This window comes from Prosopis cineraria, unplaced genomic scaffold (genome assembly GCF_029017545.1).
Source record: "Prosopis cineraria cultivar Desert tree isolate PC_DT_omini unplaced genomic scaffold, ASM2901754v1 PC258, whole genome shotgun sequence".
NCBI classification, from domain to species: domain Eukaryota; kingdom Viridiplantae; phylum Streptophyta; class Magnoliopsida; order Fabales; family Fabaceae; genus Prosopis; species Prosopis cineraria.
This window is the reverse complement of record NW_026555585.1, coordinates 11,784-37,277: the sequence shown is the minus strand read 5'-3', so window position 1 is coordinate 37,277 and position 25,494 is coordinate 11,784. Positions and strand designations below refer to the sequence as shown.

Genomic DNA, 25,494 nt, shown 5'->3' with positions numbered 1-25,494 from the left:
TCAAGACATTTTACACTGGTTGTGGAACTGGTGTAAAAAGCCTTTTTTAATCGGTGTAAAAGGCCTTTTTTTATAGTAGTGTCTTTCTCATATTTTGCACCCCCATGTCTTGATATTTTAAATTTTAATCTTATTTGAGTCTTAAATGACAATGAACTAATTATTCAAGGACCCAAAACATGCATGAAACTATCATAGAGAAAATTTATAAGGCATGAATTATTAATTTATTTTTAATCATTAAATTAATTTTTCAATTATTAATATATATTTAAATAAATTTACCTCTTCTAACCTACGATTCTAACTTTGCCACTAAGACACACACACACATACACACACACACACATATCATCTACAGCGGCAATACCATCAATTTAAAGTTAGTGGGTTGGAAAATGTTTTTTTTTTTTTTTGTTTTTGTTTTATCACGATGAATGACATCCACTTCATCCTCATTTTCTTAACCAAAACTTATATGGAAATAACATCAAGTCATGGTATATATATATATATATATAAATGGTGACAATGATTGGTAATTTGGGTTGATAGATTTTTTTTTACTATTAAATACCTAGTTAGCAAAACATGTAATACCTTAAACACGATGTCTCTAGTTTCGTTGAGAAAAAAGTAGCAATAACAATTGCTCCACCTTAAAGTGCTAGTCACTATTTTATGAATACTTTAGTAATAAAAATAATTTATTTCAACCTAAAGTTAAATTATAGTTAATGACTAGTGTTAATGTCCATTAGACATTAGCTGAGGGGTAATATTACAATGAGCTATTTTAATGCTTGAGAGCCAATATTTGCAACAAATAGTTTCTCGTGAAATTGTTGGGTTTAATCCTTTAATTCAACCCAATAAATCCTTTTTGCTTAAGAATACGTATAAGAGCTTGTCAAAGAAGTTCAATTACTTTAACTTTTTTAAAATATATTAATATTCTAAAGATAAAAGATAAAAATATGTGTGACCAGTGGATAATTTTTAGGAAACAATATATATCACCTTAATATTTATGTTTTTGTAAATAATTAGTAAGATTTCTAGAAGAGAGAATAAGAATGGAAGGATCTTATGATGACACTACTACCAAGAAAGAAAAAAAATCTATGGGAGCATTTATTATTCGACCTATAGAAGGGTTACCAAGATTCTTCATATGTAGCTGCTTTCAAGTAGGTATGAGAATGCTTTAGGTGTGTTTGGTTCGAGGGAAAGGGAGAGGAGGTGATGGAGGAGATGTAATATTCTCCTTCTTCTAATCCCATAATTACTCCAACTCTCAAGTAAATAGGAAATAGGATTATAATGATTAACATAATACCAAGTTTCATAGTTAACAAAATGTAGATACTAATTTTACAAAACTAAAATCATTTTCAAAGTCATACAATTAGATAAATAAGAGTTTCATAAATATGCAGAAGCATGGCATTATTATATAAATGAGTGCATTTATTTAAGAATTTGAAATAAGAAAATTTCTGAAAAATTTTGAGGTGTGCGCCATGGCTCATGGAACATGCGCCACAGCATGTTTGCCTTTATGACACACACCGTGGTTCATAGTACCATGCATCGCGGCACAATTGCACGAATTTTGATAATAAATTCTACTGTTAACTTGACAGCATTAGGGGTAACTTCTAACATGCCCCAAATCTTTGTCTAACGTTCGATTGACACTAACTAGGTATCTACAGAAAGCTCTTTCTAAGCTATAATTAATGGTATTGGTTATAGACTCAAATTCTTTCTAAATTAAAAATTGGACACACTTTTCAAAACTTATACTTTTTGAACAATTTTCACAAAATCAAATATCCAAACCATTTGCCAAAATACCAATAGCCATGGACACCAATTTGATCACATACAAATTATTAAGACTAACTCATGCAATGCACCATATCACATGAAATACTCACAGATCAAATTTCACTACTCAATCCCTTAATCTCAAAAGCATACAAGGGAGAGTTTACCACAATTTTCATCAAGTCACTTTATAATTATCTCATAATATGCTCTGCTCTTACTTGCATTAGTATGTTGGCCCTATCACAAATAACATATATCATCAACTCACTCCCTAGGGCCTAAAATACACTTACAATTTACAATTTACATAATGCAAGTAAGGATTAAATGAGAATTACTAATTGACAATTGAAATTGACATACACATACACATATAAATACTCAAAATAAAGAGGCCTACTATAATAGGATCGCAGTCCTAAGCCTTTGGATGTTATCCTCTGTCCACACTTCTTGAGCTATTTCCTATCATATTGAAGATAATGGAGTGAGTACAAACACTCAGTAACCAAGGCTCGACTGACCTATACTAATGCATGTTAATTAGTTTAAAATGCAAGTGGCATATAAATAATTCTTCAGACCAGGTAAAACATTTAAGAATATACATCCACATTTTCAAGTAGCAAATTGGGAAAATAATGCTTATAAAAATTTCCATATTAAGAGAGTTGGTCATACAAGTCATTGACAGGTAATCAGAAGTAATTAAGACTCACTCACGATTATCATTATCAGGGTCACAATGCAGATAACCATGTGCCCTTACTCACTACATGCATAACCACACCTCCCTTATTTGTGAACGATAATATAATGGGATAGTCTATATTCCATGACTTCCCTAACCTAAACACTTGTGAGGGGATTAGCTAGCTAAGGCACACCTAACTCACTTATAGAATATGTTTTCCCCCTTTTCTCACACTATAGGGTGTCATACACCTTAAACTAGCTTTCTCGTTGAACCAGTGGACAGCTAACTAAGTTTGAGTTTCTCATTAAACGAATGGGACAGTCCCTCATTGAACAAGTGGGACAATATAGATATAATCAATCTGGACAAACCATCATATAGATGGGGCCTTACCACGTGGATTTTATCATCTACTCCTCTTTCTAGGCGAACTCTCGCCTCTCAAGATCATGCAATGCATATTCATCCCATAATTTACACTTTATACAATTCATAAAACTTCACATTATCCATTTGATTAAACTTCATCATTACACAAATCATTAGACTTCTTAAACACATTTTCATGGAACTTCAAATCAAATAAGTCATTGAACTCTAATTTCACAATCACTGTACCTCACACTTTCAAAGTCATTAAACTCCACTAGTTTAAACGTCATTGAACTTCTTATAAAAAAAGATTCATGTTACTTCTCAAATCACAAATTCATTGAAATCCTAATAAACACAATATGAAAATCCACCGATATTATTCTTAAAGAATTTCACATCACAAGGCATAAAACTCACAAAATCAATTTAGTGGATTTTCTAACAAATCAAGCCATACTTGCATTTCATTTTAATTTACACATTTCAATCAATTATAAATCCATAAACTAATAAACACACAAAAGCATAAGATAGAATTTCCCCTATTACCTCAAACCTTTGAGAGGTCAAAGGTTTCACCCCCTCAATTACTCCTAAAACTTTCAAGAAGCTTAAATGGTGTCAAAGGTAGTTACTCTATAAGCATTTACCATGAAAAACATCAATATCCATATTTAAGCTATTTTTCACTAACACTTCAACATTTCTTAATACTCAAGATTTATTCTTGACTCATGTAAAAGTACCCATAAGGCTTCTTAGCTTCCTTTAACCCTCATTAATAATATTAAGCTCTTAAATGGTCATTAATGAAACCACATTATTCCCAACTACCATATTTATGAGAATTTTGAATATTTAATGTCCTCCAACTAACAATTATCATAAATACCAAATTTACTTAGCTTAATCAACTCCCATTAACTTTATTTAAGTAAATGGGTTTGGACTCATAGCCTCTATGGATCGAAAATCACCATTATCAATCAACCCTAACTTTTACCATCAAGAAAATGGAAGAAGAGATAAATATTTAAGTAAGGAAGCTTACCTTTAGTGTTTATGAGTTTTAAATTACTCTTATAAGTCAGTTTCTTCAAGCCCAAGCTTAGCTCTTTCGTCTCTCTCAATTCCCTTCGTTTTTCTCCTCTCTTTTGCTTCAGTTTTGCAACTTAATACAGTAAAAATCTGACCATATGTCATGGGTGAATGCACAATGAGTCAAGGTGCATGGCACAGAGAGCCTCTCCCAAGCGTGTGTGTTGTCACACATGCACTACGGTATGTGGCATAGAATCACTTTCTTCATAAATTCTTTCTCTTACATTCTTGGGTAACTTGATTCTCCTTTGGACCAGCATTTAAAGCTGAAATAGAAACCAAATACACCCGTTAGACCTCTCTAGCCACACACCTGACCAATACACTTAATTAGTCTATTTAAGCTTAATTAATTTGATTTAAAATTGAGGATGTTATAGGGGAGGGTTTTAATATTACCTTGTTTGGTTTTATTATAGGGGAGGGGAGGAGTTTTTAATAATCCTTTAGTTGATTTAGGAGGAAAGGTAATAACCAATTTACTATTATATCCATATACATTAGTTTAAATTTTTTTTTAATTGTTCCTTGTAGAAAATAATTTTACACCTCAATTTAAATTGCATGATTTTTTAAAAATTCACTCTCATCTCATCACATTATCAACATGTGAATAAAAAAAATTAAACCAATAATTATAATGATAATAATTTTTTATAAAAATAAATAACTCCCATAAATATATAATAAAATATGAAGAACTATAATTTTTTTAAAAAATTAATGAGATCAGTTGAGGATTGGGAGTGCCTGTAATTGATAATTGAGTAGGTGACCATTTCATAGCAAGTGCTATATTTATTTTTATTAAATGTTTTGTAGCAATGGTTCATTTATTTTTAAAAATTAGCATGTGACAATCCACATAAAGTGTTGTTTAATTTAAATGTTGTATGGAAAAGCTGACTTCTAGGGATAATTTGCAAGTGATTATGCTATTTTTACATGCAAGTTGTTTATGATTCTAGACCAATTTGGGTTAAACCTTCATAATCTCCAAGTATTTAAAAGTAATGGCAATTACAAGTGAAATATTTCCGACTTCTAAGTCAAAATTAGTAACTTAACAGTCTTTTTATGTAGTTTACATGTTAAACTGTTGGATTTGAACACATGGTTTGTGCATATGAAAATAGTTTTCTTTACTATTTTTCACCTTATAAACCTCTTGGAACAAGAAGTCAACTTAAAGCATTTATAAGTGAGATCTCTAAGTTACAAGTCCAAATATGGGATTTACAAGTTATCTTCTGTACCTAAAATGTGATATAGTTTGATCTGAACATAGGATTTATGCTGGTGAAAACAAGGATAAGGGAAGAGGAAAGCAAAAGGTAGTAAGAAAACATGGAAAATGACAAACCAAAGAGGAAGAAGGCTTATTGACATTGTTTATACCTTATGTTGTTACTAGTGTTCTGGATTTATGATTCCCTACTTTTGTAATTGTTCTAGATATGGTATTTAATTAGTTTTTTTTAAGACTATTTTGACAAATATAGAGATTAAAACAACTCCATCACATATTTGTATTTGTATTTTCATATTCGTTCCCTTTTTTTTGTTGTGCATAATTGAGAGTTCCCCTTCGTTCATCTTCCTCCACCTTCGTGTTCATCATCAGTGACCATGGGCATGTCAGAATCTTCTTCCTCCTTTGTCTGTGCCACTGCCGTGGGTGTGACACACTCTTTTTCTCCCTTTCTTGTCATGTTTCGTCCTTCTCTTCTTTTTGCTTGTTCCATTGACACTTCAGTGACAGTGAGTGCATAGAGCTTCAATCCTTCTTTCTTTACATCGTTGGAATCTTCCTCACTTGATCTTGATGCTGCTGTGCAGGTGTGGTGTGTGAGCTTGTTTCGCACTTCTTCCTCTTGCACAATCTTGTGTCCGAGTATGCTATAAACTCTCTTTCTTTGCTGCTATGTTCTTGTGTGTTAGTAGCATGTTTGGTTTCCCATGTCTAGTCTATTTGTTTTGGTGCATGAAGGATTTAGGTTGTGTCGTATTGGATTTAAATTTATAAAGATGTTTGGAAGCTGGGGTCTGAGAATTTAAGAGTAAGAAGTGTGATGATTTTTTTTTGGGTATTCATTGGTGCATTCATTGTTGCACATAAGGTGTTTGATATGAAGTTTTAGTGTAAATTTATTGGATTTACATGTTATAATTAGCAGGTGAAGTTTGTCCCTTTTGTAACTTCAAGGAACTATAATTAAGAGTTAAAAATAAGGAAATTTAGTTGTGTTTGTATAAAAAAACTGAATGCAAGCTTTTGAGAGTGAGGAGAGAGAGAGAGAGAGAGAGAAGGGGGAGAGAGCGATGGAAACATAAGTTTAAGTATGATTATGGCATTAGTTGAAAAGTATTTATATAACTAGCGATAGAATTGGAGATAAGCCTTGAGAAACACCAATTTTAAGCTATTATATTAACCTTTGCGTAGAAAAAATCAACCTAATTAACAACAACAACTAAAATAAATAAATAACTAGTGCAAAATCAATCTCCCTCACAAATTAAACTTAAATAGAATGTGAAGATAGTGGAACTAATTACCTCCTACTTCAATTTAAAAGTAATTAAACTAAGAATCAATCAGCTTGGTATTGTTGTAGATAATTTCAAATATTTAGACAATTTTTTTTTATATGGACAACTTATGACTCACTTGTAATGACCCAAAAAAAATTTCTCCTAATTTATATTTTCTTTAAATTAGTTTTATCGAAAATGGAGAGGGGTAAGTTAATAGAACTTATGCTAATAGCTTATTTGAAGGTCCAAAGTTTTAATTTTAATATTTTAGTAATAAATTAATTTTATTTAGTTTAAAATTATGGAAAAATTACCAAAGTACCCATGTCTATTATGTTATTAGAAGAAATTTTGGGCTCTCTCTTGTAATTGTTGCAATTTCATAAAGTTTAGAATTATGTTCTCTCTTAGTCAGATACGCATGCACCGCGTCTTTTTTTTTCTTCTCCTTTAAAAGATCCAAAACCATCACCTCTGCTCTTCTTCAATTCTAGCATGTCCATGACATTCTCCATCCTTCCTCTTCAGTCTTCAAGGTTGCCGATGTAGGTGTTCAGATCATCAGAGTTTGCTGCTGCAAGAAATCTATTCAAGTCGATCTACTTGCTCTTTGTTTAGGTTTCACCATCGGTTCCTTCTTCTCCCTCCTTCAGCATCATCTAGGTGATGATGAGTAGAGCTCATCCTTCTTCCCCTCCGTTGGTCTGCTGCTGTTACGAGTACTATTATGGGTTTGAGATCTTCTTCCTCCTTTGCTCGTCTTTGACCATGTGATGGCTTCCCTTGTTTCTTCTTGGTTTGATGTCACCACTGTGTTCAAGTGTGGGTAGCTATGGCTATGTCAGTTTGATCCTCTATTTTTGCTTAGTTAATTTCCTCACCCTGCTGCTAACTTTGCTGATTGAGATGGGTGTTTGGGGTCTTATTTTTCTCATTGAATATGTGAGTGTGTTATATGGCTAAGTTGTGGCTTATTTTTTCTTGTTGCTATGCATAAATAGGAGGAGTAATAGGACCTAAACAAGCTGAAAATTTAGTTCTAGGAGTGTGATTTTTGGTAGATAAATGCACTTGTGCTTATGTTAAAGAAGAGGAATAAGATTTAATTTTCTTTAAGGTCCAATTGAATTTTTTTTCCTGTTAAGGAATTAGAATTGGGTTGGTTGATTGAGTTCAATATCAATTTTGTGATTTGTATGAGATGAAATTTAAAGGTAAGAGGTTTGGTGTTAGTTTAAGAATTAATGGATGATAAGTGTTCAATGAAATGCCTCTAGGAGAGTTTTGCTTGAATATCTTAGATTTATAAAATTTTATTAGTTATTGTGACAAATACATTAGTTTAAGTGTTATTGATCCATAAATTTAGCTCGTAGGTTACAAATTAAAGGAATTTGATTATTATAAATTTGTATGTAACTTTAAATTCTTGGGGATAGAATGGTTATTAATAAAGTGTTGGATAAAATATGGTAGGTTAGAAAATTCTAATTGTATGGTTGAAAACAATGTACTGAAGAGAAAATGTTATATCACGTAAACAGGTTGATATGGCTAAATCATTAAGGTGGAAATTAGTGACATAAATGATATTGCTTAAACATTATTATCTATAAATCTAAATTGGACTTTTGCAAAGGAGTTCGTTAAAGGAATTATTGAGATCTTAACTAAGTTCTAAAATTATTGAGAATTATAAGGTTGAAGAGTGTATAAGGTATATTATCAATTTAGAAGTCATACTTGGATGTTTGGAAATGGTTGGTCAAGAAAATTAAAGGTTATATATTTATTCAATGGTTTGGAATGTCATACATTAGATGTCGTGTAAAAAGCCTAAGGAAAAACTTTTATGTTGTTGTTAAAATTTCAAAGTTTTTTTTTATAAATTTTGTTGAATGGATTCTCTTAAAAGAGACTTATTGATTCAAAAGTAAAGTGCATTAAAATCTTATTATACTTTATATTGTAAGGAAGGTAGCTCGATTGGAGTTGTAAAAATGAATTTTGAGCTTTGAAGATATTACAAGTAAGTGAATAGCATCCCAACTAATATTTTAATAAAATTTTCTTTATTAAAATATTACATTTTTATGCAAATTTTTTTTACAACAACAATGTGATTATTAGATATTTTGTTAATTAAATTACTTTATTTCATGAAATTATTTTACTAGAATTGATTATTTTAGTTAATCAGTAAATACAAGTTTGGATTCTAATTATGAAATTTCATTCTAAAAATTATTGAATTGCTACGAAAAAAATGATTCATGCAAATTTGATATTAAAAATAAAAAATTTATTTTGAAAGTGATGATTTTCTCACATGTTTGAAAATAAATTTAAAAGAGACTTATTACAAAGCACTAGTTGCTAATGTCAGTTCCGTTAACCCTTAGTGTGTCATGGTCAATGACTAGCTAGTTTGATTTTCATGAACTTTGTTCTCATATTTGTTATTCGTGGGCCTCGTACTCGTGTTGGCTTTCGTGGCTTCAAGTTGCGTTTGGTTAGCATTACCCTCATGGACTATGTGTCCACATTTGTTTCATAGCTCAAACTGCGTTTGGTTACTTACCCTTATGAACTGTGTGTCCATGTTTGTTTTTGTGACATAAGCTACGTTTGATTATTTACCCTCACGGACTGTGTGTCCACATTTATTAATTGTTCTGGTAAGTCCCTATAATCATGAATCTAATCATTTGATAATTTTATATTCCATTAGTTTTTATTTAGTAATTTGTTTATAAATATTTATTTTATTTATGTGCTTTCTTGAAATCAAGTGATATTATCATTTGCTATGATAGTTCAATGATTTGAAATTTTATTTAAAATTTTATAGAGCCATTTTATTATGAAATTTATTAAATTTTTACAAAAATTTTGTCTCTTTAACTTACATAGCTATTTCAAACTTTCCATTTTATTTATGTTCTATTATTTATTGTTAAAATGTTATTCACTGAAAAATTATTTTTGGTCTCATATATCTTTGCTAACATTGATCTTGCCAATCCTTGAGCATTTATAGATAGGTGGAGGATTGATTGAAATTTTTCTTTTAATGTAATTATAAATGTTTATGTATCTTATTTTATTTTATTTTTTGAATCCACATAAGCTATAACTAGGACTTTTATTTTTATATATATGCTGTCTGTCGCCTAGAAGGAGCTAAACGCTTGATTTATTTGATATTTTGATTGCATCAATGTATTGTAAAAATTTTGAGAGATCTTATTTACAGGGAAGGTTTTGTCAAAATTTTTATGAACATGTTGAAACTTTATTATAATTGTTAGTGTCAAAAAGTATTATAATTTCTATATAAATTTGATCTAATTTTAGAAATGGAATGACTTTACCATTTAAGGCTTATGGGAATGTGTGAAATAGTTCACATCTCATGCCGGTCACTCTCAAATTTTGGGGTGTGACATCACTAAATATTTTTCTATCTTTACCATATTTATTAAATAAAGGCATCATGGATAATGAGTGGATGTCTGTCAATCGTTTATCTAAAGAATATTGGGATTGAGTGGCAGACTTCGTTAAATTTGCAATAAATAATGTAAAAGATCGTGACTAAATTATTTACCCTTGTTTAAGCTATGGTAATGTGAAGTCAGTTTCTCTTGAAACATGTGAACTCCACTTGTTTAAGTATGAAATTGATTACAGTTACAAATGTTGGGTAAAGCATGGAGAGATACCTGATTATGTGAACAATAAAAGCTAAGGGCATGTGAAAAGTTGTTCATTATCACTAGACTCCAACACAAGTGTATATGAGACCAACCACTATCTCGAAGAATTAGCCAATGAGATGGAAGGGAAACTCGAGAATTTTCTAGAGAAGTTGGAAAGGTTGAAAACTGATGCGGAGACACCATTGTACAAAAGGTGTATTGAGTTCACTCTATTGTTTACTGTGCTGAAATTATACAACTTGAAAGTTACAAGTGGGTGGAGTGATATGAGCTTCTCAAGCTTGCTTTCTTTAATGAAACTAATGCTATCAAAGAATAATAAGCTCCCAAGCCGGCTATATGATGTCAAAAAGGTATTACGCACAATTGGCCTGAGTTATAAGAAGATACATACTTGCGATAACGATTGCATATAGTTTAGGAATGAAGATGAAAAGCTAAGCCATTATCTTAAGTGTAAGGCATCATGCTATAAGCAGAATGGGAAGAGTGTAGAGAAGGCAATGTGATATTTTTCTATTATTCTAAGATTTAGGCGCTTGTATAGCATATGCGAAGAGACAAATAATTTAACATGGCATGCAAGTAGGAAGATTAAAGATGACAAGGTTTGCCATCTAACTGATTCTCCTAAATGAACAAGGTTCGATCATAAGTACCTTGAGTTTAAAAAAGAAGATAGGAACTTATACCTCGCATTATCTACTGATAGGATGAACCCACATGGGATGCTAAGTAGTACTTACAGTACATGGCCTATGATGATGGTTATTTATAACCTTCCGGCCTAGCTTTGCATGAAGTGAAAGTATATCATATTATCATTGCTAATCTCGAGACCTAAGCAACCCGGGAATGACATAGATGTTTTGGAACCACTACTTAAAGACTTGAAGCTATTGTGGGAGATGGGTGTGGAGATATATGATGCCCACAAAGAAGAGATATTTAATTTGAAGCTATGCTTTTCAATATAATCAATGACTTTTCAATATATGGAAATCTATCAGGTTATAGCATCAAAGGACAATTTGGATACTTTATTTATAAGAAGACACATTCTGTGAGGTTGCAACATGTTATGAAGAATGTGTACCTTAGACATCACAGATGGTTGACATCATAGATAGTTATCAAGGTATACATATTTAATTATCATTAATTATGTTAGTAACATAATTATAAGTCATGTTATGTCATTGATTAGTTTTTTTTATCCATTGTGTGATTGTAATGCCCAAAACAACATGACAAAGCCAAGGATTGTGGGTATGCTGTCATGAAGTTTATGAAGTATATAATCCAACATCCTCCTGCAAGAACTCTTTCAGACAATGTATGTATATTGTTAATATTATAATCATTATATTATTTTTATTAATTAACATGAATTTAATTTGTTGTTGTTTTTGCATTGATTAGTACTACGAGGACACTTACTGTGACATATATACTAAGGCTTAAATGAAAGAAGTCCTTGAAGAGTTAGCACGCAGTATTTTTCAAACATGGTTTAGCTATAACAACCAGTAATAGTGAAGAAATACATCATATAAGTATATATTTAAAGTTGACATAGATATAGGTATACTTTACTAACTTTTTGGGATTTAGAGCTTTATTTTGGCCATTAATTGTTTTAAGTTACAAACAACATCAAATTTTATATAATTTGTGTAAGAATTCATAATGTAAATTTCATGTATAGAATTATTGTTAGATGTTGAAATTTTGTTTTGGGTGCTGGAATTGTATTTTATAAATGTTCAATGCAAGAGGGCTAATAAAAACGTAAAAAGAATAGGAAAAAAAATTGATCACAATATTATACAGTTATTTTGGAAAACCATTTAATATTGTGTCACATTCCAAAACTAAGGGTATGGCTGTAATAGTCACACCCCCCCGAGCCCACTGCTGCGAGTGGTGGACTGGGCCGTAACCACCTCGCGGCAACCCAGCCGGCTTTCCTCCTGATAGTTCAGGAGTTATTCCCCGCACCCACTGCGCTAAGGGAGCCTTCTCAGGTTCGATCCTCCAACCTCTCCTACATAGCGAAGTTGAGGCTGAACCTGGTACCATTGAGTCAGAGAATGTAACATCCTAAAAATTTTAAGACTCAAATTTATTTTAAAAATAAAATAAAATATCTATAATTAAATTAAAATTTAGAATAATTTAATAGAGGCTCAAAGTTTGAATTTTACTAAGCAAAAGTTTAGTTTTATTTGATTTTTAACTATGGAAAAAATTACCAAAGTTGACTCGGGCTTTTGTGCAATAATAAAAAATGTTGGGTCCTTTCTTGTAATTTGCCCCAAAATGTTTTAGCATCAATTTTAAACAGCAAAACAGACTAGAAACGTAGAGAAAATGAGCAAGGAAAGAAACGCACAAACGGGAGAGAGAGAGAGAGGAAAAAGAGAAGAGAAAGGGAGGGAATTAGGCTTGGATCTAGGAGTCTTTGCGACCGTTGCGAGCTCGGCTAAATGATAGGTAAACTCCCTACTTCAATCCTCTTCCCTTTCTCTTGATTTTCTTCAATTTTTGGAAGAGGAGATTTTTAGATTTTGATCCTAAAGGCTTTATTCTTGTAAGCTTTTGTTTCTTTGGATCCTAGGGAGCATGTTTTGAGTTTCTATATAGTGATATAATATTTTGAGTGAATAATTGGATGAAAAGAGGTGTTTTGGGCACAAAATAAACCTTGAGAAATTGGGTTCTTCCTCCTCAATGATTTAAGCCTATTGATTTAGTTATAATTTTGCTATTTGAGCCCAATAAGATTTAAATTAAGGTTTGGTTTTCATTATAAGGGCTAATGGTGAAAGTTGGTGGCACTAAGTAAAGGTTTTTAATTGATTAAAAAATTATATAAATTGAAAATTAGCCTAGTGATGGCTAATAAATGGTTTTGGTGATTAAGTGATACTATGTGAATGGTTGGTTTAATATATGGACCATTAGGGTGGATTATGACTCATTGACCTAAATTGTGTGGTATGAGTTATAGTCTTCATTAATACTATTTGTCATGATAAGTGATGTGGATCACTTATATGTTGTAGAAAATTGTTGGTGGAACTTATTGAGAAGTAAGGAACAAGCTGAGCCCTATTTTGTACAAGGGGAACCCTTTTGGTACCAAAGGGTTGAGGTAACAGGGGAATTTATATTTCTTATTACTTTGTTTTAGCTATTTTTGAATAAATATTACTAGTTATCATGCATTACATGTTTTAAAAGAATAAATGTGCTTTATAAGGGGTTATGGGGTACTACTTTGATTATAGTGCAAATATGTTTTCTAATTGTTTAATAACAATGTTTTTATGGAAATGAGATTTATAAATATTATACTACTTTAGAGTGTTGAATGGTCAATACTCAGGAAAGGTAGACAAGAGTAAAAGGCATGATCTCGGTGGGAGTTCACCAATGAGAAGGTGTGGATTTTTGATATTCTATGGCACACTGTCAGTACTCAGTGTTGTCTTACGTATTGTGGGCTCAGTGCACTAAAGTGGTTAGTGTATTGAGTGTTCGACACCTCTCAGTGGGGGAGGGAATCCGACATATGAAGTGTGAGGTTGAGTGCCTAGGCCAAGGTAGCCCTCACATGGAGAGTAAGTCGGGCTGGCTCTGGGAGGGAGTTAGCTTTGACTGCTCAGGATTCACGTCGAAGGGGCATAGGCGGTTCGGTGGATTAGATCATGCCTTAGATTATGTTTTATGCCTGTGGAGGTACAAGTAGGTATAAGATTTACCTGCAAGTTAAAGAGTGCTAGGAGGCATTCTGTTGGTCATGAAAGGCCATACCGGCCTAGGTCATGCATTCATGCATTTTAAATGGCTAAATTATATACTATGTTGAATTTATTATTCGTTTATTTGATTATGGCTTACTTTGTAATAATCAATGTAGATTTCACTGTTACTGAGACTGTGGTTGTCTCACCCCTTTCTTTTCAATATTCTAGGTCCAGGCGAAGGATCCAGTGGTGGACGGGGAAAGAAACAAAGCTAGGGGTTTGCTTGTGATTTGTAAAGAACTGCAACCCCTTTCTTTTGAGCAAATATATTGTAATGTATTTAAGATTAGGGTGCCAGTAGGATATGATTATGTATATGTGTGTGAATATGTGTGGATTGTGTGCTTGTGTATGAATTTTTGTCTGTTTGCAGACTTGTGGCTAGGAAACTTGGTTATGGTGTGTAGTTTTGATGGATTTAATTAGTAGACCAAGTTTCTATTATAATCAGATATTTATTTTGATATATATGTGATTTTATAAGCAAATGCAAAGTGGTTGCATTGTAAATGGTGTCCTATGGGCAAACATACACCTTGGATAGAGAGAGTGGATGCGTGGGCCCCACAAGGAGCTCTGAGCCAAGTGAAAATGTTTAGCATATGTATTTATATAAATACATGGTATTTAGATTGATTTGTGACCACTCTTGTATGATTTGTGCATTTTGGGGGTTTAGGGTCCATTTTGGGAAATGGCACCCGGGTGGTCAAATTTTGATATATGGGATTTTTCCATCATTTGAATATTCTATCAGGTGTTTTTAGTCTTATTTGATGTGTCCAAAGTGTTCCCACAGGTTTGTGACCATTAGGATGAGATTTGGACAATTTTGAAAATGGTTTTTACCAAAAAACTGCACTTTTGCATCCGGGTGTCCAAATCTTAATCCGACCGTTGGATTTCTCTAAAATTTGGGTCACAAGTAAAACCTTTTATAAGCTTCGTGTGGGATTTAGAATCACATCGATCGGATATCGAACGGAGAAACGATGCACTCCGGAATTTGGTCTGGAGGTGCTATCATGACAGCATTAAATTGCTGTCATGATAGCTACAGTGTTGATGTTATAACCTGCATAAAATTCAATCCGTCCGTTGGATCTTTTCAAAATTTAGTATACTAATAGTATTCTTTAAAAGTGACATGTGGGCTTTGGAATCACTCCGATCGGAGGTCGGATGATGAAGTGGTGCACTCCGGAAGTTGGTCCGGAAGTGCTGTCATGACAGCTTTTTAGCTATCATGACAGCAAAAGTAACCAAATTTATAACATGTCCAATTTTTAATCTGACTGTTGGATGTTTTTGAAATTTGGTATACTTATAGTACCCTTTGAAGGTGACGTGTGAGCTTTAAAATCACTTCGATCGGAGGTCGGATGGCGGAACGGCGCCTCCCAGAAGTTGACCTGGGAGGGCTGTTATGACAGCAATTTAAATGCTGTCATGACAGCATCTTTTTATTTCACTTTCATCTAGCTTGCTTCCGCGTGCTATGGGTAGAACCTATAAATTTTTTTCAAAGGCTTTAAATGTTTACTTTGCAATTGTATATTTGTTTAGTGATTTAAATGATTTGTTTCCTAAGTTGGTTTTAGGATTAATTCCTTAACCACACTTAGTTTATTTGAATTGTGTGATTTTTGGATAACACTCGGGGCAAGTGTTACAATGGCCATCATGGAATATGAGGAAAATTCATATTCCATAAGCCTTAATAACTAGAAATTATGTTAAAATATTAATATATGTAAGTTATATATAATAATAAAGTTTGTAAAGTCTTAAATATTTTATAAAAATTTTGACAAAATTTCCCCTATAACTCAAACCTCTTAAAATTTTCACAACAATAATAGCACCTATCAACCAGACCAACAAAGAGACTAGCTCCTTTCTAGCAATTTACATAATAACAAAATAAGATTAGGAGCTAACTATGGTATATGTGAAATACTAAGTTATGATTACAAAATACAATACATAATTTTACCAAAACAATAATCGCAATATGACTTCTCTTTCCCAAAAAGGCAAATGGCCTCTTAATGATCCGCTGAAGGCGTAGAGTTAGCTACACTATCTAAAACCAAAGAAATTACTGGTCAATAGCGTTCCAATTATATATATGTATATAAATATATAAAGACCTTAATGAATAAATTTAATTTAAAAATTTTGAAATAATGAACCATTAACTAAAACGAATAATAATAAACAATACATTTTCTCAATGATACAATCATGAATTTGAACAATGTTAATAGGACAAAACAATTTATCAAAATTTATAATGTTCATAAAATATAAAAATTTCAAGCAATAGTATGACTAGGTAGAATGCTTTTAAAAAAATAATATAAAAATAATGAATTTTAAGTTTAGATTTAGGAGGGCTTTATGAGAACAAATAGCAAGCGTGGTGTAACATCCTAAAAATTTTAAAACTCAAATTTATTTAAAAAAATAAATAAAAATAAAATAAAATATCTATAATTAAATTAAAATTTAGAATAATTTGATAGAGGTCCAGAGTTTGAATTTTACTAAGCAAAAGTTTAGTTTTATTTGATTTTTAACTATAGGAAAAATTACCAAAGTTGACCCGGGCTTTTGTGCAATAATAAAAAATGTTGGGCCATTTCTTGTAATTTTCCCCAAACTTTTAAATCAGCTTTTATAAGATGAAAAACCAGACCAGAACGCAGAAAAGAAAACAAGGAAAGAAAGGAAACACGTGAGAGAGAGAGAGAGAGAGAGAGGAAGAAGAAAGGAGAAAGAGAGGGAGTTAGGCTCGGATCTAGGAGTCTTTGTGACCGTTGCGAGCTCGGCTACACGATAGGTAAACTCCCTACTTCAATCCTCTTCTCTTTCTCTTGATTTTCTTCAATTTTTAGAAGAGGAGATTTTTGGATTTTGATTCCAAAGGCTTTATTCTTGTAAGCTTTTGTTTCTTTGGATCCTAGGGAGCATGTTTTGAGTTTCTATATAGTGATCTAATATTTTGAGTGGATAATTAGATGAAAAGAGGTGTTTTGGACACAAAATAAATCCTGAGAAATTGGGTTTTTGCTCTTCAATGGTTTAAGCTTATTGATTTAGTTATAATTTTGCTATTTGAACCCAATAAGATTTAAATTAAGGTTTGGTTTTCATTATAAGGGCTAATGGTGAAAGTTGGTGACACTAAGTGAAGGTTTTTAATTGATAAAAAATTATATAAATTGAAAATTAGCCTAGTAATGGCTAATAAATGGTTTTGGTGGTTAAGTGATACTATGTGAATGGTTGGTTTAATATATGGACCATTAGGGTGGATTATGACTCATTGACCTAAGTTGTGTGGTATAAGTTATAGTCTTCATTAATACTATTTGTCATGATAAGTGATGTGGATCACTTATATGTTGTAGAAAATTGTTGGTGGAACTTATTGAGAAGTAAGGAACAAGCCGAGCCCTATTTTGTACAAGGGGAACCCTTTTAGTACCAAAGGGTTGAGGTAACAGGGGAATTTATATTTCTTATTACTTTGTTTTAGCTATTTTTGAATAAATATTACTAGTTATCATGCATTACATGTTTTAAAAGAATAAATGTGCTTTATAAGGGGTTATGGGGTACTACTTTGATTATAGTGCAAATATGTTTTCTAATTGTTTAATAACAATGTTTTTATGGAAATGAGATTTATAAATATTATACTACTTTAGAGTGTTGAATGGTCAATACTCAGGAAAGGTAGACAAGAGTAAAAGGCATGATCTCGGTGGGAGTTCACCAATGAGAAGGTGTGGATTTTTGATATTCTATGGCACACTGTCAGTCTAAGAAGCACCGATACGGGTACGAGTGTCGGGTACGATACGATACGATACGCGGACACGGCTATTTTTTAAAATTTTAGGATACGGGTACGGCTATATAAATAATTAAATATTAAATATTTGAATGTTTAAAAATACAATTTCAAGATGTCTAATGCCATCATAAAATATAATACAACAAATAGCTAAGTACTTAAATACTATCAAGTGGCAAAAAATAATTATCAACTTAAAATAATTCTAATAAAAATTTTAACATAAAGAGAGTCAATAAAAATTAAAAATAAATCAATGTTTAACTCAATAAAATAATCCATCAAAATAAAAAAAATTTAATAATTCAGTATTAAATTTAAAAAACTGATTAGTTGTTCTGCCTCTCTCGGTTCAGCAGTGAAGAACTGAGCAATAAATATTCATTGTCCAGCAATGCAATAATCCCAATAAATATCCATCAGGCAGCAGCACAACATTGAACAATAAAAAAGTGAAAAGCAGAAGAGATAGAGATGAGGTCAAAGACGCTGAGGCAGAGCTCAGATTGAAGCTGAATGAATTATCAAGATTGAAGCTGAAGACTGAAGACTGAAGAATGATGAGGTCGAAGACGTGAGAGTGAGGCAGCGTGCGAAGTGAGAAGTGAAAACGCGTCTGACTCAGAGCGATACAGCGGTCGACACAGGCAATGAGCGACAGAGTGGAAAACACGAGAAGGGGGTCGATTGGAGCTGAAAATCTTAGGGCATCGGGTTTCTGGAGTTGGGACTGAGTAAAAAGAGGTGAAAAATGCAGAGTTTTGCGTCAGCCCGCGTCCGACCCGCGTCAACCCGTCTCGACCCGCATCTGCCCGCGTCCGCCAGAAACTGGGAAAAGGGACGCGCCGTTCCCCCGTCCTGAACGCGTGTCCGTGTCGGATACGTATCCGATACGGACACGCCGGCCATTTTCGCGTATCGGTGCTTCTGAGCTGTCAGTACTCAGTGTTGTCTTACGTATTGTGGGCTCAGTGCACTAAAGTGGTTAGTGTATTGAGTGTTCGACACCTCTCAGTGGGGGAGGGAATCCGACATATGAAGTGTGAGGTTGAGTGCCTAGGCCAAGGTAGCCCTCACATGGAGAGTAAGTCGGGCTGGCTCTGGGAGGGAGTTAGCTTTGACTGCTCAGGATTCACGTCGAAGGGGCATAGGCGGTTCGGTGGATTAGATCATGCCTTAGATTATGTTTTGTGCCTGTGGAGGTACAAGTAGGTATAAGGTTTACCTGCGAGTTAAAGAGTGCTAGGGGGCATTCTGTTGGTCATGAAAGGCCATACCGGCCTCGGTCATGCATTCATGCATTTTAAATGGCTAAATTATATACTATGTTGAATTTATTATTCATTTATTTGATTATGGCTTACTTTGTAATAATCAATATAGATTTCACTGTTACTGAGACTGTGGTTGTCTCACCCCTTTCTTTTCAATATTCTAGGTCCAGGCGAAGGATCCAGTGGTGGACGGGGAAAAGAGCAAAGCTAGGGGTTTGCTTGTGATTTGTAAAGAACTGCAACCCCTTTCTTTTGAGCAAATATATTGTAATGTATTTAAGATTAGGGTGCCAGTAGGATATGATTATGTGTGTGTGTGTGTGAATATGTGTGGATTGTGTGCTTGTGTATGAATTTTTGTCTGTTTGCAGACTTGTGGCTAGGAAACTTGGTTATGGTGTGTGGTTTTGATGGATTTACTTAGTAGACCAAGTTTCTATTACAAGCAGATCTTTATTTTGATATATATGTGATTTTATAAGCAAATGCAAAGTGGTTGCATTGCAAATGGTGTGCTATGGGAAAACATACAGCTTGGATAGAGAGAGTGGGTGCGTGGGCCCCACAAGGAGCTCTGAGCCAAGTGAAGATGTTTAGCATATGTATTTATATAAATACATGGTATTTGGATTGATTTGTGACCACTCTTGTATGATTTGTACATTTTGGGGGTTTAGGGTCCATTTTAGGAAATGGCACCCGGGTGGTCAAATTTTGATGTATGGGGGTTTTCCATCATTTGAATGTTCTATCAAGTGTTTTTAATCTTATTTGACGTGTCCAAAGTATTTCCACAGGTTTGTGACCATTAGGATGGGATTTGGACAATTTTGAAAATGGTTTTTACCAAAAAGCTGCACTTTTACATCCGGGTGTCCAAATCTTAATCCGACCGTTGGATTTCTCTAAAATTTGGGTCACAAGTAAAACCTTTTATAAGCTTCGTGTGGGCTTTGGAATCACGTCGATCGGATATCGGACGGAGAAATGACGCACTCCGAAATTTGGTCTGGAGGTGCTGTCATGACAGCATTAAATTGCTGTCATGACAGCTACAGTGTTGATTTTGTAACCTGCACAAAATTCAATCCGTCCGTTGGATCTTTTCAAAATTTAGTATGCTAATAGTATTCTTTAAAAGAGATATGTGGGCTTTGGAATCACTCCGATCGGAGGTCAGATGATGAAATGGTGCACTCCGGAAGTTGGTCCGGAAGTGCTGTCATGACAGCTTTTTAGCTGTCATGACAGCAAAAATAGTCAATCTTTTAACATGTCTAATTTTTAATCCGACCGTTGGATCTTTTTGAAATTTGGTACACTTATAGTACCCTTTGAATGTGACGTGTGAGCTTTAAAATCACTTCAATCGGAGGTCAAATGACGGAACACCGCCTCCTGGAAGTTGGCCCAGGAGGGCTGTCATGACAGCAATAAATTACTGTCATGACAGCATCTTTTTATTCCATTTTCGTCTAACTTGCTTCCGTGCGCTATAGGTAGAACCTATAATTATTTTTAAGGTTTTAAATGATTTATTTCTTAAGTTGGTTAGAGGATCAACTCCTTAACCACACTTAGTTTGTTTGAATTATGTGATTTTTGGATAACACTCAAGGCTAGTGTTACATTTGGTATCAGTTTTAGGTTTATGATTCCTTTTTCCTACTTGGCACCTTAAATACATTACTTTTATGCTCTTTCCCTTCTACCACTAACCTGGACTAATATTGTTTTTCTTTCTTGGCTTGTTCCTTTAGGAGGGGAGAAAGGTCCGTACGCTTGCGGCCGTACACCTTTCAGTTCTAATATGGCTTGAAGGGGAAGGGGTAGATCGAGGAATGAGGAACGACCACCACCTCTACCTCCTCCGCCTCCGCCTCCACCTCCACCTCCACCACCACCACAGGGGACGGATGCAGTCATGGCTAGGCTGCTTGAAGTTATGGTAGATATACAGCAAAATCTTAGAAGTCATACTGTTTCAAATCAGCATGTTGACCTAAGTGCTGGGCAGGGATCTTCTAGTACTATAGGAGCTCATGCACCAGTTGCTAATAATCGAGAGGATGACATATCCGAACCTTGGAAGGAATTCTCTCGTTCTAATCCGACCACATATGATGGTAGTATGCTTGATGGGAAAGCTGATGAGTGGTTGGATCGGATGGAGCAGTTATTTACTGTTGTGAGGTGTACATCTGAGCAGAGGGTTATCTTGGCTACGATGCAGCTTGTTGGTGAAGCCAAGCATTGGTGGGATTCTGTTAAGCCCACAGATGGAAGATCTATGTCTTGGGATGAATTTAAAGAAAGATTTTATGATTTTCACTTTCCGCCAGCTTTCAGAGATGAGAAAGAGGCAGAGTTTCATGCATTTCAGCAGGGGGACTTAGACGAGGAGACTTTTATAAGAAAATTCAATCAGCTGTCTAAGTTCTCAACATATCTAAAGGCTTCTAATGATAGCAAGTGGAAAGCAAAGAGGTTATTAGAAAAGATGAGGCCAGAATACCGCCAGCAGCTATCTTTGTTAGGCGAGGCGACATATGATGAGATGTGCAATCGTCTGAGGATTGCCGCTCGTCGAGGCCAAGACACAGAGAGTAGCCGGAGTAGGGATACACGAGGTCGATTTTCTTTTGGGTTAGCTCCTACTGGTGGTGTATCTAAGAGAATGGGTTTTAGCTCTGGTTCTTCTTCTAGTGGCTCCTTTAGAATCGGGTCTTCTTCTGCTTCTGGTAATCGAAATTTAAATAGGGGTTCAACATTTCAAGGTAATCGGGGTGGTAATATGAGATCTGGGAGTTCTCGTTTCTCTGGGAATGCTCCAGCACGTTCTTCACAAACCAGTCAAGCCCCAATTCTAAGCACAGCGAGGTCACCTTGCAATAGATGTGGTAGGGTTCATTTTGGTCGCTGTTTTGCTTGCTACAAGTGTGGAAAGTTAGGCCATTTGATCCGTGACTGCCCTGATTTACATGAGAGCTCGGACCGGAGGAACGTGATTCCTGGTAGAGTGTATACAGTATCTCAGGAGGAGGCTAGGAAGTCATCGAATCTAATCACTGGTATGGTTTCTATCTGTGGCCTCGATTTAGAAGCTTTGTTTGATTGTGGTGCGACTCATTCTTTTATTTCTGCCGAGCGCTTAGATAGAATGGCTATGCCTGTTGACCAGTTGCCCCATGATATAGAAGTTTCCTCTACTTCTGGTTTGGTTGGTCGATCCAGTGTGGTGTGTAGGACTAAGATGACTTTTAATGGGCGATCGACTTGGGTGAATATGATCAAATTACCTATGCAAGGGATTGATTTAATTATTGGTATGGATTGGTTGACAGCTTATGGTGCTGTCTTAGATTGTGTGACTAAGACAGTGACTTTGGTAGAAGTACCGGAGGTGATCAAAGAATACCCTGGTCATTCTTGTTTTCTTTCTTCTTTACAAGTTGAAAGGTTGATTGAGCAGGGATGTGAGGCTTACGTGGTAGTGCTCGCTACCCAAGGGTCTGAGACAGGTATAGTGGATGAAATTGAGGTTGTTAGGGAGTTCCCAGAGGTGTTTTCTGAGGATGTATCAGGATTACCTCCAGAACGTGAGGTTGAATTCTCAATTGACCTGGTACCGGGGACTCAGCCAATTTCAAAGGCTCCCTATAGAATGGCTCCTTCAGAGTTAGCTGAGTTGAAGAAGCAACTTGAGGAGCTGTTAGATAAGGGATTTATTAGACCTAGTGTTTCTCCTTGGGGATCTCCTGTCTTATTTGTGAAGAAGAAGGATGGTAGTTTAAGATTGTGTATCGATTACAGGCAGTTGAATAAGGTTACGGTGAAGAACAAGTACCCACTGCCTCGCATCGATGATCTCTTAGATCAGTTGGTTGGTGCCACGATTTTCTCTAAGATTGATTTACGTTCAGGGTACCATCAGCTGAGGGTTAGTGAGAAGGATGTGGCAAAGACTGCTTTCAGGACTCGATATGGTCATTATGAGTTTTTGGTTATGCCATTCGGGCTGACTAATGCGCCTGCGGTTTTCATGGACTATATGAACCGCATTTTTCGACCTTTCTTGGATCAGTTTGTGGTAGTTTTTATTGACGATATACTGATCTACTCTAAAGATGAGGAGCAGCATGCCAGACACTTGAGGACTGTCCTAAGGTTTCTGCGAGATCATAAGCTATATGCCAAGCTCAGTAAGTGCGAGTTTTGGATGAGAGAGGTTAGGTTCTTGGGACATATCGTGTCGGCAAATGGTATTGCAGTTGATCCATATAAAGTTGAAGCAGTCATGCAATGGGAGAGACCAAAATCGATAACTGAGATCCGTAGTTTTCTGGGATTAGCAGGTTACTACCGGCGTTTTATCAAAGGTTTCTCTCAGATTTCTATGCCTTTGACTAGACTCACAAGGAAGGATAGGCCATTTATCTGGGATGATAAGTGCGAGACAGCTTTTCTTGAGTTGAAAGAAAGGTTAACAACAGCTCCAGTGTTGGTGATTTCGGATCCTCAAAAGCCCTATGATGTGTATACTGATGCCTCTCATAAGGGTCTTGGTTGTGTTCTAATGCAAGATGAGAGAGCAGTGGCATATGCATCTAGACAACTTAGACCGCATGAGGAGAATTATCCAACACATGATCTCGAGTTGGCTGCGGTGGTCTTTGCGTTAAAGATCTGGCGTCATTATCTTTATGGAACAGAGTTCAGGGTCATGAGCGACCATAAAAGTCTCAAGTACCTGGTGGATCAAAAAGAGCTGAATATGAGACAGAGACGTTGGATGGAGTTTCTAAAAGATTATAATTTTGAATTTAAGTATCATCCGGGAAAGCAAATGTGGTAGCAGATGCTCTTAGTCGCAAGACCTTACATGTAGCCTATTTAATGGTTCGGGAGCATAGATTGATGGAATCTTTGGTTGAAACTTTTTGGGTATGACTAAGTTCTCTTTGAATGGTCTTAATACTATGGTTATTTCTAATGAATTTTGGAAAGAGATACGAGATGCTCAGCTTCAAGATCCGATTTTGTCAAAAATAAGTCAAGACATCGAGAATGGTGAGATAATGGACTATTGGTTTAGTGATGATGGGTATGTGGTTTTCAAGGATAGGGTGTGTATTCCTAACAATGAGTCTATTCGGAAGAAATTGTTGGATGAGGCACATCGAAGTAGCTACACCCTTCATCCCGGTGCTACTAAGATGTATCATGACATGCAGCGTCATTGGTGGTGGCCAGGCATGAAAAAGGATGTCACAGAGTATGTTAGTAAGTGTTTGACCTGTCAGAAGGTCAAAATAGAGCACCAAAAGCCATCGGGGTTATTACAGCCTTTGGAGATTCCTAAATGGAAATGGGAGAGTATTTCAATGGATTTTGTGTCTGGTTTGCCGAGGACCCAGGCTAGTTTTGACTCTATCTGGGTAATTGTAGATCGTTTGACTAAGTCAGCACATTTCTTACCGGTCAAGACCACCTATACGGTTGATAGGTATGCTGAGATCTACATTAAGGAGATTGTGCGACTACATGGGGTACCGAGGGATATTGTTTCAGACCGTGATCCTCGGTTTACATCGAATTTATGGCAAGCTATGCAAAGGCTATGGGCACAGATCTGAAGTTTAGTACGTCTTATCATCCACAAACGGATGGACAAACTGAGCGGACGATCCAGACATTAGAGGATATGTTGAGGTCGTGTGCCCTAGAGCTTCAGGGAAGCTGGGATAAGCATTTACCTCTGGCAGAGTTTGCTTATAATAACAGTTATCATGCCAGTATTCAAATGGCTCCTTATGAAGCATTGTATGGAAGACGATGCAGATCGCCTCTTTGTTGGTATGAGTTGAGTGAGAGGACAATGATGGGACCGGATGTGGTAGATGAGACCACAGAGAAAATCAAATTGATCCAACAAAAACTTCTTACAGCACAGAGTAGACAGAAAAGTTATGCAGATAATCGTCGTAAGGACTTGTCTTTTGAGGTTGGGGATCATGTCTTTCTCAAAGTTTCCCCATTGACGGGCGTTGGACGCTCAATTCGGGCTAAAAAGTTATCTCCTCGATATATGGGTCCTTTTGAGGTTTTGAAGAAAGTTGGGCCGGTGGCTTATCAGTTGGCATTACCGCCTCAGTTAGCGGGTCTACACAACGTGTTTCATGTGTCACAATTGAAGAAGTACCAGCCAGACCCGTCGCATGTGATAAAACCTGAGGAGGTTGAAATTCAAGAGAATTTAACCTACCGGACTGAA

At 35.0% G+C, this 25,494-nt stretch overlaps 1 protein-coding gene and 1 long non-coding RNA gene across 2 annotated transcripts; one reads left to right on the top strand and one right to left on the bottom strand.

The window, feature by feature from the left end:
- Window positions 1-1,931: 1,931 nt before the first annotated feature.
- LOC129296109 (uncharacterized) lies at window positions 1,932-16,169 on the bottom strand. The gene is made up of 3 exons (XR_008589694.1): window positions 16,078-16,169; window positions 3,960-4,275; window positions 1,932-2,301 (listed from the first exon to the last, which is right to left on the bottom strand). It is a non-coding gene; the product is annotated as an uncharacterized LOC129296109 (long non-coding RNA).
- Window positions 16,170-16,839: 670 nt separating this feature from the next.
- LOC129296107 (uncharacterized) lies at window positions 16,840-24,863 on the top strand. The gene is made up of 4 exons (XM_054934706.1): window positions 16,840-16,926; window positions 19,385-19,448; window positions 20,981-23,020; window positions 24,838-24,863. Exons 3-4 carry the CDS (start codon window positions 21,145-21,147, stop codon window positions 24,861-24,863), a joined length of 1,902 nt encoding a protein of 633 aa, XP_054790681.1. The 5' UTR covers window positions 16,840-16,926; window positions 19,385-19,448; window positions 20,981-21,144.
- The last annotated feature ends 631 nt before the right edge of the window (window positions 24,864-25,494 follow it).

Excerpts from the sequence above, each read along its gene's own strand:
- LOC129296107 (XM_054934706.1), top strand. The coding sequence starts at position 21,145 with ATGGCTAGGCTGCTTGAAGTTATGGTAGATATACAGCAAAATCTTAGA. Across the intron at positions 23,021-24,837 it reads GGATGGTAGTTTAAGATTGT|GCTATGGGCACAGATCTGAA; the intron begins GTATCGATTACA and ends AGCTATGCAAAG.